The sequence below is a fragment of the Anabrus simplex genome, chromosome 6 (genome assembly GCF_040414725.1).
Source record: "Anabrus simplex isolate iqAnaSimp1 chromosome 6, ASM4041472v1, whole genome shotgun sequence".
Lineage (NCBI taxonomy): Eukaryota > Metazoa > Arthropoda > Insecta > Orthoptera > Tettigoniidae > Anabrus > Anabrus simplex.
The window spans coordinates 174955603-174968492 of NC_090270.1; the positions used below are offsets into that span (position 1 = coordinate 174955603).

At 38.6% G+C, this 12890-nt stretch overlaps 1 protein-coding gene across 1 annotated transcript in view; it reads left to right on the top strand.

Moving 5' to 3' along the window:
- The first annotated feature begins 2087 nt into the window (after positions 1-2087).
- LOC136875623 (uncharacterized) overlaps positions 2088-12890 on the top strand; it is a 91293-nt gene continuing 80490 nt past the window's right edge. Inside the window, exon 1 of the mRNA XM_067149161.2 lies at positions 2088-3094. Within this exon, the coding sequence (XP_067005262.2) occupies positions 2275-3094 (820 nt within the window). The 5' untranslated portion in view covers positions 2088-2274. The remainder of the gene's footprint in view (positions 3095-12890) is intronic.

Genomic DNA, 12890 nt, shown 5'->3' on the forward strand with positions numbered 1-12890 from the left:
ACATAAGTTACATACATAAATAAAAAACATCAACGCAGGCTCAAGGAATATGGTATTGTTTATTCCTCGCATTAACATTTTTATCAGACATGTAATTGTTATCGCCGGGCTGAGTGGCTCAGACGGTTAAGGCGCTGGCCTTCTAACCCCAACTTGGCAGGTTCGATCCTGGCTCAGTCCGGTGGTATTTGAAGGTGCTCAAATACGACAGCCCCGTGTCGGTAGATTTACTGGCACGTAAAAGAACTCCTGCGGGACTAAATTCCGGCACCTCGGCGTCTCCGAAGACCTTAAAAAGTAGTTAGTGTGACGTAAAACAAATAACATTCTTCTTCTTCTTCTTCTTATTATTATTATTATTATTATTATTATTATTATTATTATTATTATTATTATTATTATTATTATTATTATTATTGTAATTGTTATCAAAATGTAGTTCACCTACATGTAGGCCTACTGTAAGATAGGCCTACAAACCCTGTGGATATCCGCAACAAACATATCCATAAATTCAATTGTTTCTGAGAAAACTGTAGACCTATCTGCAAAGAACTTGTAGGTCTACTATAGTCTACCATGTTCACATTAATTTCTTTTTGAGGGGCTGTACATAGCTTACTGTTGTACGATCAATGAGATATTGAGGTAGCAAAAGTTCTTAATTTTAGCTTCAGAAATAATAATAATAATAATAATAATAATAATAATAATAATAATAATAATAATAATATATTATTAATATATTACATAATATAGGCTAATATAATATTTATTTATTTATTTATTTATTTATTTATTTATTTATTTATTTTACAAAAAATGTTGCTACAATTTGTGGATGGCAGATGGAGAAAGAGCAAGCCCCACTTACACAGAAGTGTCCATATCGCCGTGGATTAAATATGTATAATTTACTGAACACAATAAAATCTGCGTGTGTTACATAATTCAATTTTACACCTTGTTAGCATTACTACATAGACTACGTATACGCGTAACTCCTGTGAACGATCCCGTTAACACATATCTTCTAATTCAATGGGATAATCACTAGCTCACTTACACACACACACACACACACACACACACACACACACACACACACACACTCTTCGCGCGCGCGCGCGCGCGCGCGCGCGCAGAGAGAGGAGAAAGAAAAACTTTTTTATACTCTTTCAATTTACAAGGGTTTCAACGCCGTTAAATGTAAGAAATTTAAAGAAAACTATTTTAAGTAATGGAGCGAATTAATAATAATAATAATAATAATAATAATAATAATAATAATAATAATAATAATAATAATAATAATAATAAACGAGACAAGAGACGGGGGGTTGAAACAAGGGCAATGTCTCTAAACGATTATTGTGTGTGAAATACAAATGAAGTATACAATAAAAAGTCCGTATAGGCCTTGGCTTACAAAGTGACCGCTGCTCAGCTCGAAGGCCTGCAAATTAGGAGGTGCTATGGCCATTATTCTTGGCCTTTTAGACCGGGAAGTACACACAAACTGCCCCTATATTTTAACATACATCCTCTAACTTCCGAAAATTGCCAGAGGCCAGCTGGTTGCTTAGTTGGTTATATACTTCTATGTTGTGCTCAAGGCTGCAGGAGAGAACCCGACCAAACCGCTGATATTTAAGATTTTAAGAGCGCTGAACTTCAAGAGATCTGTGTCAGGAGATGTACTAGCGCGTTAGAAATTTCTTTTAAGATCAAATGCTGGCACTCCGCCGTGTCTCAACACTGATAGTGTTTTGAAAGGAATTAGTTATAGAATGGTTAGACATACCGAAAGGTATAGGCCTAATCATCGTAGATCTCAGGTCTTATGAATGGGTTGAGATGTGGTTTCATCATGTCATGCAGTAACGTAAGGCGGGAAAGCTTCTGCGCCTAGCTTCCTCTCCCCTTGCCTTGTCTGACACTGAGCCCCGCCCCCTCCCTCCCCACCCTTCTTCATACCATTCCTCTCCCCAAAGGCACCGCCTGTGAGAAGAGCAGTTACAACACAGAGAGGTCCGGTTCTTACGGCCTACAGTCGCTCACGGAAGGTGGATCTTGACTGAATCATAGGCCAATAGAAACGCTACGCTGGATTATTTTCTTGGTGGTGTCACTGCCTTTAAAATTATTTCGCTTGAGCAGTGTCTGTCAGTTGACGAGTTGTCCTGCCGTGTGTTTGTAGTTTGGTGTGTGCCTCTGCAGAACTTAATCTGCGTAACCTGTTACTCACTGGTTGACGTGTTATGAACATTTCAAATGCATTTAATCAAAATCGAAGATCAAGGTATCAGCTGTGAAGGTTTAGACAGTGGTGATCATAATATGCTGTCTATGACCACGTGTAACAGTTCAGCAACAATAAACTCTAACAACCTGCGTAACAAAATGCAATATCACGGACAAAATCTTGAAAATAACGTAATCCGAAATGTATCTTCTGCTTCCTCGTCACCATCTCGGTATGATTATCCGTCATCTACGTCATATACACTATCAGATCCCTCATCTCGGCTAATAGATCTGAGCAGACCAAATCACTCCCTGGAAAACCATTCCAGTGCGAAACAGCCTTTCATGTTCAGTTCTCACTTCAACGCCCATTGTCAGCACCCCTCAGCTAGCAGTTACTTACTCAATCCACTACCGTACCATCAAGAAAAACATCATCGACACGACGGTAAGTTACAACAGCCTACATCATCAAAAATGATTGACTCTGATGACGCGGATGAATCAGTCATCAAAGGTGGGAGTAGAAAACGGAAGCATCCGTTTGACATGGGGCAGCAGGAGGGTTGTGAGGTGTCGGGGAAACATTTGAGCAGCAAAGTGCGCAGGAAGTCTCAGTCGTTGGAGGAACTCCAGAGCCAGAGGGTAATGGCGAACGTTCGGGAGCGTCAGAGGACCCAGAGCCTTAATGAGGCCTTTGCCTCTTTGAGGAAGATCATCCCCACACTGCCTTCAGATAAGCTGTCCAAAATTCAGACACTCAAACTCGCGGCCAGGTACATCGACTTCTTATACCAAGTGTTGCACTGCGACGAAGGGGAGCTGGAAGGAGACCCCGAAGAGACGGGTAAGTTATCACACTTCAAATATTGAAGTTACTTGGATCTGTATTTTTAATATTTAATATTTATTTCATAGCTGTTCTTATTTGATCTTAACCTGAAGAAGATGCAAAAAAGAAACTTGGATTGTGTCTCATTTTGCTTTTCTCCAAGACGAGTATTTCTTTAGTCTGAATCATCTAAGAGCATCGAAGGTTTTAGATATTTTTTGCTGGGATTAATGAAGAAGTTCGCAGTGCAATTATACATTTTGCCCAGATTTACAATACCACTTTTTTAACACCATTTTCGGTGGTCACTTTAGGTACCGTCTTTATGACGTCTGCTTGAATCAGACAAGGTCTGCTTGCTTGGAGCTAACATTTATTTCTGAAATATTTTGAAAAATAAATTTAGATTGAGTCATCCGTATAGATCTACAGTACCTGTTTATGTAGAGATCGTCCGATTTCTGACATTATTGCAAGGTCTATAGCCTAGTTGTTTGTGCAACAGTAATTGCCATGTGGTTAGCGTGGCAGGCCTATAGATTTAAGAGATCACAAAATAATGTTCTCCCTTGATATTTTCCACAAAGGAATTCAGACCTATGTCAGGGAATCTAGGTAATGTTCTCCTTTAACATTTTCCACTGGAGAGTTTGTGTGAGACAACCCTGGGAAATAAATAGACACCGCCAGTGTCGGGATTTGAACTAAACATCTTTGGACGTTACAGCGGAGATTAATTTCAGCAAATTTCAGAAAATTAATTGAATATAAAACTTAAATGTAATCTTTCTTTCATGAAGAATTGTGCCGTACAATTCACCTTGTACTCTCAAAATCGCCTTATTGGGGAAACGTTTCTGATAAAATCCCCTCATGAGAGCAGGTTTACAAATGAATAGGAGATTTCCATTTAACCAGTTGATCATCTTAGCTCACAGACTTTATGCCTGGTGCATTAGCACAATTCCACGCAAAAATAATGATTAAGAAGTATTATTTATTTATTTATTTATTTATTGATTGATTTATTTATTTATTTGTTTATTTATTTATTTATTTATTTATTTATTTATTTATTTATTTATTTATTTATTTATTTATTCTTGACATTTCTGTACAACTGGTATCGAAGTTACCCTTTGTGTTGAGTGCGTGATGTGTGATGATTATTTTGACTTATTATTATTATTATTATTATTATTATTATTATTATTATTATTATTATTATTATTATTATTATTATTAGGTTCAAGTTGAAATAATGACAGGAAATGCAAAATTATTTGTGTTCATTGGTATGAAAACTATTAAGATGATAGAATATTAGGCATAATAAATATATATATGCATGAATTCGGAGGGGCATGAATCAATACTAGTCGGAAGAAAGGACCACGAAAATAATAATAATAATAATAATAATAATAATAATAATAATAATACCGACCGAGTCGGCCATGCTGTTAGGGGTGCGCAGCTCTGAGCTTGCATTCGGGAGATAGTGAGTTACTCCACTGTCGGCAGCCCTGAAGATGGTTTTCCGTGTTTTCCCATTTTCACACCAGGCAAATGCTGGGGCTTAAGGCAACAGCCGCTCCCTTCCCACCTCTAGCCTTTTCCTATCCCGTCGTCACCGTAAGACATGTGAGTCGGTGCGACGTAAAGCCAATTGAATAATAATAATAATAATAATAATAATAATAATAATAATAATAATAATAATCTGGCTTCTTGGCTGAATGATCAGAAGGCCTTGAGTTCGCTTCCCGGCCGGTTTAGGGATTTTAGTCTTGTTTGCTCAGCAACTGTGTATTTGTCATCATCTTAATATACATCTTCATTTACACATAACACACCTACACCAACCACAGAAGTACGCAATAGTGAATACATCCCTCATATAGGACTGACGTCTGGAAGGGCTTCCAGCAGTAAAACAGTACTAAATCCACTATAGTTTGTTTATTCTTCCTTGCCTTTTTCCCAACTGATTGGGCTCGGCACTTGTGGATTTGCCCCAGTTTTACGACTGGATCACCTGCCGCCCCTGACGTCACCCCTGTCCACTATTGCGCATTTCTGTTGTGGTCAGTGGTGTGTTGTTTGTACGAACACAAAACTAGTCCCCGAGTTAGAGTAATTAAACTTACGCATTTAAAATCCTCGGCCCGGGGTTCTCTGAACCTGAACCCCAGGCCAAGGAGCCGGACCAGTCTTTCTCTCTAGTCTGAATTTAAGGAACTAACTAGCTTATAGATACTACTATCGGACATTCTGTAAGCTAAAGATATTCCTACCAGTTGTGTTTGTTTTCTCAATAATTCTTTTTTTTTTTTTTTTTTTTTTTGCAAGTTGCTTTACGTCGCACCGACGCAGATAGGTCTTTTGGCGACGATGGGACAGGAAAGGGCTAGGAATGGGAAGGAAGCGGCCGTGGCCTTAATTAAGGCACAGTCCCAGCATTTGCCTGGTGTGAAAATATTAAACCACGGAAAACCATCTTCAGGGCTGCCGACAGTGGGGTTCGAACCCACTATCTCCCGAATACTGGTTAACATACTGGCCGCACTTAAGCGACTGCAGCTATCGAGCTCGGTCAGTAATTCATAAAATGGGGTTGACTCCCTGATCGTGCCTGATATTTGCTTGCTTTGTAGAGGTCTAATTTAGTGTAATTTTCAATAGATCCTATCTAATTTAATTTGTCTATATTTTTTGCCTATCCTTGTTTATAATTACTTCACATTTAAACAGAAGTTTTGGGATAGCTAGGGATTTGTAAATCTTAATTTATGTTTTCGTTCTTAAAATTCTTTAAAGTTCTCTTTATCAGGCTACAGAAATTCCTAAATTAATCTCAAAAAATATGTACATTTTCTGTCATATTATATCATATCAACACTCTAGGTGTTACAATTAGATAGTCTACTTGTTCGATTAATTGATTATGTACGAAGATGTTTTAATTTAAAAAAACCTAGTGTGTCAAAACTTTCATCTTTTGCACAGACATGTTTAAATTATTATTATTATTATTATTATTATTATTATTATTATTATTATTATTATTATTATTATTATTATTATTAAAGGTAGAGAGCTGGATTTGTGAGCCCAAGTAGGCGGGTTCAGATTAGGTTCATCCCGAAATTAATTGAAGCGCCTCAAATACGTCATCCTGGGTAGATTACCAGCAAGTCAAAGAACTCCTGTGGGACAAAATTCCACCACCTCGGCGTCTCCAAAAGCTGTAAAAGTAGTTATTGGGATGTAGAACTATTATTATTATTATTATTATTATTATTATTATTGATGATGATGATGCTTGTTGTTTAAAGGGGCCTAACATCAAGGTCACCAGCCCCATTATTATTATTATTATTATTATTATTATTATTATTATTATTATTATTATTATTATTAAGTACGCACTAGCGTAGTGGTATAGCCATTCAGCTCTCAATCGGAGTGTCCTCGGTTCGACGTCCACTGAATTATTCCCTATAACTAGCGTGTAATAACAGGAAGCGTATCAGGTCTTACGTCTCCTGAAGAGACTTGGCGCTACTGTGATCCCATATGAATATGAGAAAATGAACTATTATTATTATTATTATTATTATTATTATTATTATTATTACTATTATTATTATACCGTGCGTAACAATTAGAGATAGCCCGCTATTGATATTTTCTGCCAGTTTGGTATGTTTTAATTAAAAGTAAATTGTCTACAATGTAGAAATTCCACATAACTTAATTTACATTTGATAGAAAAAGACTAGATTTTTACGCATTTGAAAATGTTCCTACGACACTGCAATGCTGGCAGCCTGTAGGGGTATGTAGGCCTATTGCGAAGAATGCTGGAGATAACACACATGACAGTAGCCAGGTCGACTGGGGTTACGAGCGAAGAGCGAAGTTTCTACTATGCTTTTTTAAAATTCTCTTTGTTTCATACCGACACAGACAGGTCTTACGGCAACGATGAGATAAAAAAGGGCTGGAATTGTGAAGGAAGCGACCGTGGTCTTAAAGGTACAGCACCAGCATTTGCCTGGTGTGAAAATAGGAAATCACGGGAAACCACCTTAGGGCCTAAGTGCTGCTGAAAGTGGGGTTCGAACACAATATCTCCCGAGTGCAAGCTCACAGCTACGTAAGCCAAGCCACATGGCCACCTTATTCAGAGACTAAAGTTTGGAGCAAACGTGCGAGCGTAAGTTCGGACATACTGAATGAGGCGAATGAAAGATATTTGCTGCGATTATGTATTTGAGGGGCAGTACGTGTACAGTCCGGCTCCATGGCTAAATGGTTAGCGTGCTGGCCTTTGGTCACAGGGGTCCCGGGTTCGACTCCCGGCAGGGTCGGGAATTTTAACCATCATTGGTTAATTTCACTGGCACTGGGGCTGGGTGTAGGCCCTATGTGTCGTCTTCATAATCATTTCATCCTCATCACGACGCGCAGGTCGCCTACGGGTGTCAAATCGAAAGACCTGCACCTGGCGAGCCGAACATGTCCTCGGACACTCCCGGCACTAAAAGCCATACGCCATTTCATTTTCAGTACAGTACAATGGGTTTACCAGTTCCGACCGTACAGGTAAACTCAGTATGCTACGGCACGGCCAGATATGGCTGCTAGTTCTGTATTTGGGAAATAGATGGGTTTGAATTCCTCCTCGGCCATCTTGAAATTGTTTTCCGTGGTTTCCTCATTTCAACTTCAGGCAAATGCTTTCTAAAGGTCACGGCCGCTTTATTCCTATTCCTAGCCCGCACAATTTCACCCATTATGCCTTTTTATTATTTTTGCTTCACACCGATACAGACAGGTCTTATGGCAACCATGAGATAGAATTGGGAAGGAAGCGATCGTGGTCTTAATTACGGTACAGCACCGACCATACAGGTTAACTCAATGCGCTGCGGCACGGCCAGCTATGGCTGCTAGTTCTGTACCTGGGAAATAGGTGGGTTCGAATTCCCCATCGGCCATCTTGAAATGGTTTTCCGTGGTAAAAGAAGTTGACAGTGAAAATAAAGTAGTGGTTAGTGTGATTATTTTTGAAAAGTGGTACGACGGCTGGAACGGGGTCTGCTCAGCCTCGGGAGGTCAACTGAGTCGAGGGGTTCGATTCCCACTTGAGCCGTCCTTGAAGTGGTTTTCCATGGCTTCCCGCAACCGCTTCCTTCCCTGTTCCTTGTCTATTCCTTCCAGTCCCATCTCGCACAAGAATCCTGTTCAGTATAGCAGGCGAGGCCGCGTGGTGAGGTACTGTTCCTCCTCCCAAGTTGTATCCCGGGCTAAATGTCTCACGCTCGAGGACACTGCCCTTGAGGCGTAGAGGTCGGATCCCTCACTGATTCCAGCCATGAGAAAACCACCCTGGAGGATGGACGGATTAAATACGTAAATAACAATTACGGTATTAAACTGACTACCTAGGTGAAGTAATCCAGATCAATAGGCTTGACGAAGAAACAAACCAATCATGAGCGAGAAAATTGAAACTGATAACCTACTAAGGATAACTACAGTAAAACGAATTTCTGAAACAAAACAAAAATCAAATAGGCCTAATGTAATATAGTTAAACCAAAGAGCCTCTGCGCTACATAATGTATGCTCATGAAAAGAGGAGGAATAGAAGAGAAAAAGGAAAGGCAAATTTACGACCGTTGCAAATGGAGAAAGGAGAGTTTAAGGCGTAGGAGGAATCAAGAGCTATACAAAGACGAAGAAAACGAATGGATATCGGACACGATCAGAAAGAACAGAATGAGGTTCTTTGGTCACTTTATGAAGGTGGATAACAGGTCACTTATCAAACGAATTTTCAGTCATGTTTATAAGAGCAAAAATGGCGACCAGTGGACCCGAGGAATAAATAAATATATCGCAGCTATCGGGATAACAGAAGATAAAATAAGACGGACCAACTTTCAGAAGATTGATACAAAATGTCAAAGTTTTCAAGAGATGGAGAAGAAAAGAAATAACGATAACAGAGGACTTAAGTTCTCATGTGAGAACTGATCATGGACCACATCGAAAGCCCGTTTATTTTCTCGTAACTCAAAGCCATACTTTCAGTCTCATTTTACAAAACCATTTACCAAAATAAATTGTTCACACTTTGCTCACTGATTGTAAGTTTGTATTTCAGTAAGTGGTGAACCTCATAAACGTGACCATTTAAATCGGTGTGGCCCTCTAAGTACGTTCAGCAGTTATTCGAATACGTAAAATACATCCTTCGGAAAAATATTTCCGGCGTATAATTAGCGAGATATAAAACAAAGTTTATTATTATTAATTATTATTATTATTATTATTATTATTATTATTATTATTATTATTATTATTATTATTATGTTCATTTTTCACAACGTTGTGCCCAACTAAGGAGTGCGATTGAACTTATTTAGCAGATGAATTTGCTTTCTACTCTTCCTGGAATTTCTTCATCCTGTCGCTATGAATTTTCTTCCACTCTTCCTTCCATGTGGGGTTGTTTCTCATGTTGGATTTTTCAGTAAAATTATTTTGTTCACCAACATTCTAAAGCTATGCCTGTCCCATATAATTTCACTTGTTATGTTGATGTCTTGAAGGTACTTTTCAATTTTGATTCTACAATTAACCTATTATTGACCTTTAGTGAGGAGGCACAATTAAATATCTTTTATATGTATGTTGGGTAATCAGCCCGAAGGCTGGTTGGATCCTCAACAGATTCATCATTAGCTGTCATAGATGGCCTAGGTGTCACTGAAGAGGCGTACTAGGGAAATGAGGAGTGAAGTAGTTTCCCGTTGCTTTTCTCACTGCGCCAGAAGTTGCTATTGCACATCAGTCTGCCAAGCCCACTGAAATGCGTGCACCAACCGAACCTTAGCAGGGACTGGCTGCATAAGGAATGGCATTACTAGCGTCACTCATACCTCAGCCACTTTCATATTGTCAAAGCCAAGGATGAGACTGAGACAGGTCAATGAAAGTAACAATTTTATTCTAGCCCATACCAGAATACATGGTGCACTGTAAACACATCTTGTCAGCAAAGGCCAAAATATCCTTTTAGTAAGTCTTTCATTGTCTATTTTTTTAATATGGCCATAAACTTTCAATCGTCTTATAGTGTCTAATATTTAATCAGAATGCTGGTATAACTCCGGGGACCTTATTTTCATCCACACTACTATGCATGCTGGGCCAATGATTTAGTGATCTGCCTCCAATTATCAAGGTTTCTGATGCTTATAATGCTTCAGGCTTAATCAACGTCTTATAGTGTTTTAGCGTTGCGAGATATCGGATTTTTGTTGTACCTGTTCAATGCGATCCTGTAGGCCTTTTGTAATTTAGAAATTTTCTCTTTGTTTGCTTCATGCTTTAATCGGGATGGTTGGATGATTTCCCCAAGCATTTAAAATCCTTTACCTGAGGGATTTTGCCAGATTGAGTTACCAGAGGCTGTTTATCCAAGTATCGAGGAGATCGTTCCATGTATTAGGTTTTCGTATATGAGATGCGATTGCATGAAGATTTTCCAGCTTCTTTCCTATTGTTAGAACGAATTAGCAGATCATCTGCGAAGGTAAAATTTTATATGAATTTTATCTTTATCTACCTTGCCGATATTAATCCCTTTTGTTTCCTTTTCTCAGGTTCGGACTACTTTCTCTACCACAAGTTTGAACAATAATGGAGATAAGCCATCTCCTGTCTGACCCCTGTCTTAATATCAAAAGGTTCAGAAATTTCACCTGAGCTAAACTTTCGAGGTAGTGTCAGTCAGTGTCTGTCTGATCAAATTTCTTGTTTCCTTATCTACTCTAAATTCTTCCAGGACATCAAAAAGTGTTTGTGTATCTAATAAATCATATGTTTTTCTTTGAAATCTACAAAATCTGTCACAGTTTGTCTAGTTTTACGTATTTATAAGGTGGTTTTGAGATTAAAAATTTGCTTTACACATGATCTTCCTTTTCTGAAACCTGACTGATATTCACCTATTAGGTGGTCTATTTGCTTCTCAAGTCTTGTGAACAGTGCTTTGGTGAGAATTTTTAAGGTAACTGGTAACAGTGATATCTCTCTGTAGTTATTGGCATCAGTTTTATCCCCTTTCTTATGCAAGGGATGTATTAATGCACTCTTCCACTCGCCACCTTTTCTCTAATCCAGTTATCTTCAATAATGGTGTGAAATTACTGAGCTAGGCTATCACCACCTATTTTTCACATTTCAGCTGCTATATCATCTTCTCATGGTGCTTTATTATTATATATATATATTGTGAATGAGCCCATTAGGACTACGCAAAGTACTTAGAGACAGGCATTTGCCTTTCTTTGTGCCCACACTTCCTTCATTCGTTTGCTGTGTGCTTCTTTTCTCTCTTGAGACCATGTTGTTCCGGTCTTCTTCTTTGGTTTTTCCTCTTGGTCAACTTGCCACTTATGAACTTTGGTTCTGAAGATAACCCGGCTATGGATGTCTTCAGGTGTAATTCCTGCCAGTTTGAGATCTGTTTTAATTTCGCCAATCCATTTTATTGTGTCCGTTTCAGCTTTACTTCGGTTTTCATAAAATTCAACTATTTGCTTGGTAAGTCTATCTGGGTTCATCCTTTTTATATGTCCAAAGAATCTTAATCTGCGTTTTCTGATGTCGCTGTGAATGTTAGAAAATTGTTTGATTTCCTGTTTCCCTCTAAGGCGGTACTGTTCATCTACGAGTTTTGGGCCTAAAATTTTTCTAATGATCTTGCGTTCCTTTTTCTGAATATTTTCTAGATCAGTTTTCCTGTTCAAAATTAGTGTCTCTGATCCATAGAGGCATTCTGGTTTTATAACTGTATTATAGTGTCTTAGTTTAGCATGCTTGGAGAGACACTTTTTGTTATAGATATTTTGGGTGAGTCTATACGCAGTTTCCATTTTTTGGCATCTAACTTCATTGGCTTTTGTTTCCATTCCATTCTCCTGAATTATTTCACCGAGATATTTGAATTGCTGGACCCGTTTTATTTTGCCATATTTTGTCTCCATGAATTTAGGGGCTTCTTTGCTGCAGGTCATGTATTCAGTTTTTTCAAACGATATTTGGAGGCCGACTTTTTCCGCTGTTTCTTTCAGGAGTTCGATCTGGTTTATGGCTGTTGAAACGTCACGAGTTAAGATTGCCAGATCGTCCGCAAATGCCAGGCAGTCTACTGCTAATTTGCCCCTACCAAGAGTGATTGGTTGGTCAATCTTGAGGGCAGACTTCTGTTTGCGCCATTCCTGTATTACCTTTTCAAGGACGCAGTTGAAGAGTAGTGGAGAGAGCCCATCTCCCTGTCTTACTCCTGTTTTGATCGGAAAAGGGTCTGAGATTTCCCCCATGAATTTAACCTTAGATTTTGTGTCTGTCAATGTCTCTTTTACAATTGCGAGTGTTTTCCGGTCTAGACCCTGTTCTTTTAATATCTGAAACAGTGATTGACGATCAACTGAATCATAGGCCTTTTTGAAATCAACAAAAGTACAAACTACATTTTTGCTACAAATTCTCTGATGCCTTAGGATTAACTTCAGGTTCAAAATTTGCTCTGGACATGAACGGCCTGGTCTGAAACCTGCTTGATATTCTCCAATTTTTGGTTCTAGTTGCTGTTGGGCTCTATCGAGAAGGCACTGAGATAAAATTTTGTAGGCAACAGATACCAATGAGATTCCTCTGTAGTTATTTACATCTGTTCTGTCTCCTTTCTTATGTAAAGGATGAATTAGTGCACTTTTCCAATCTTCTG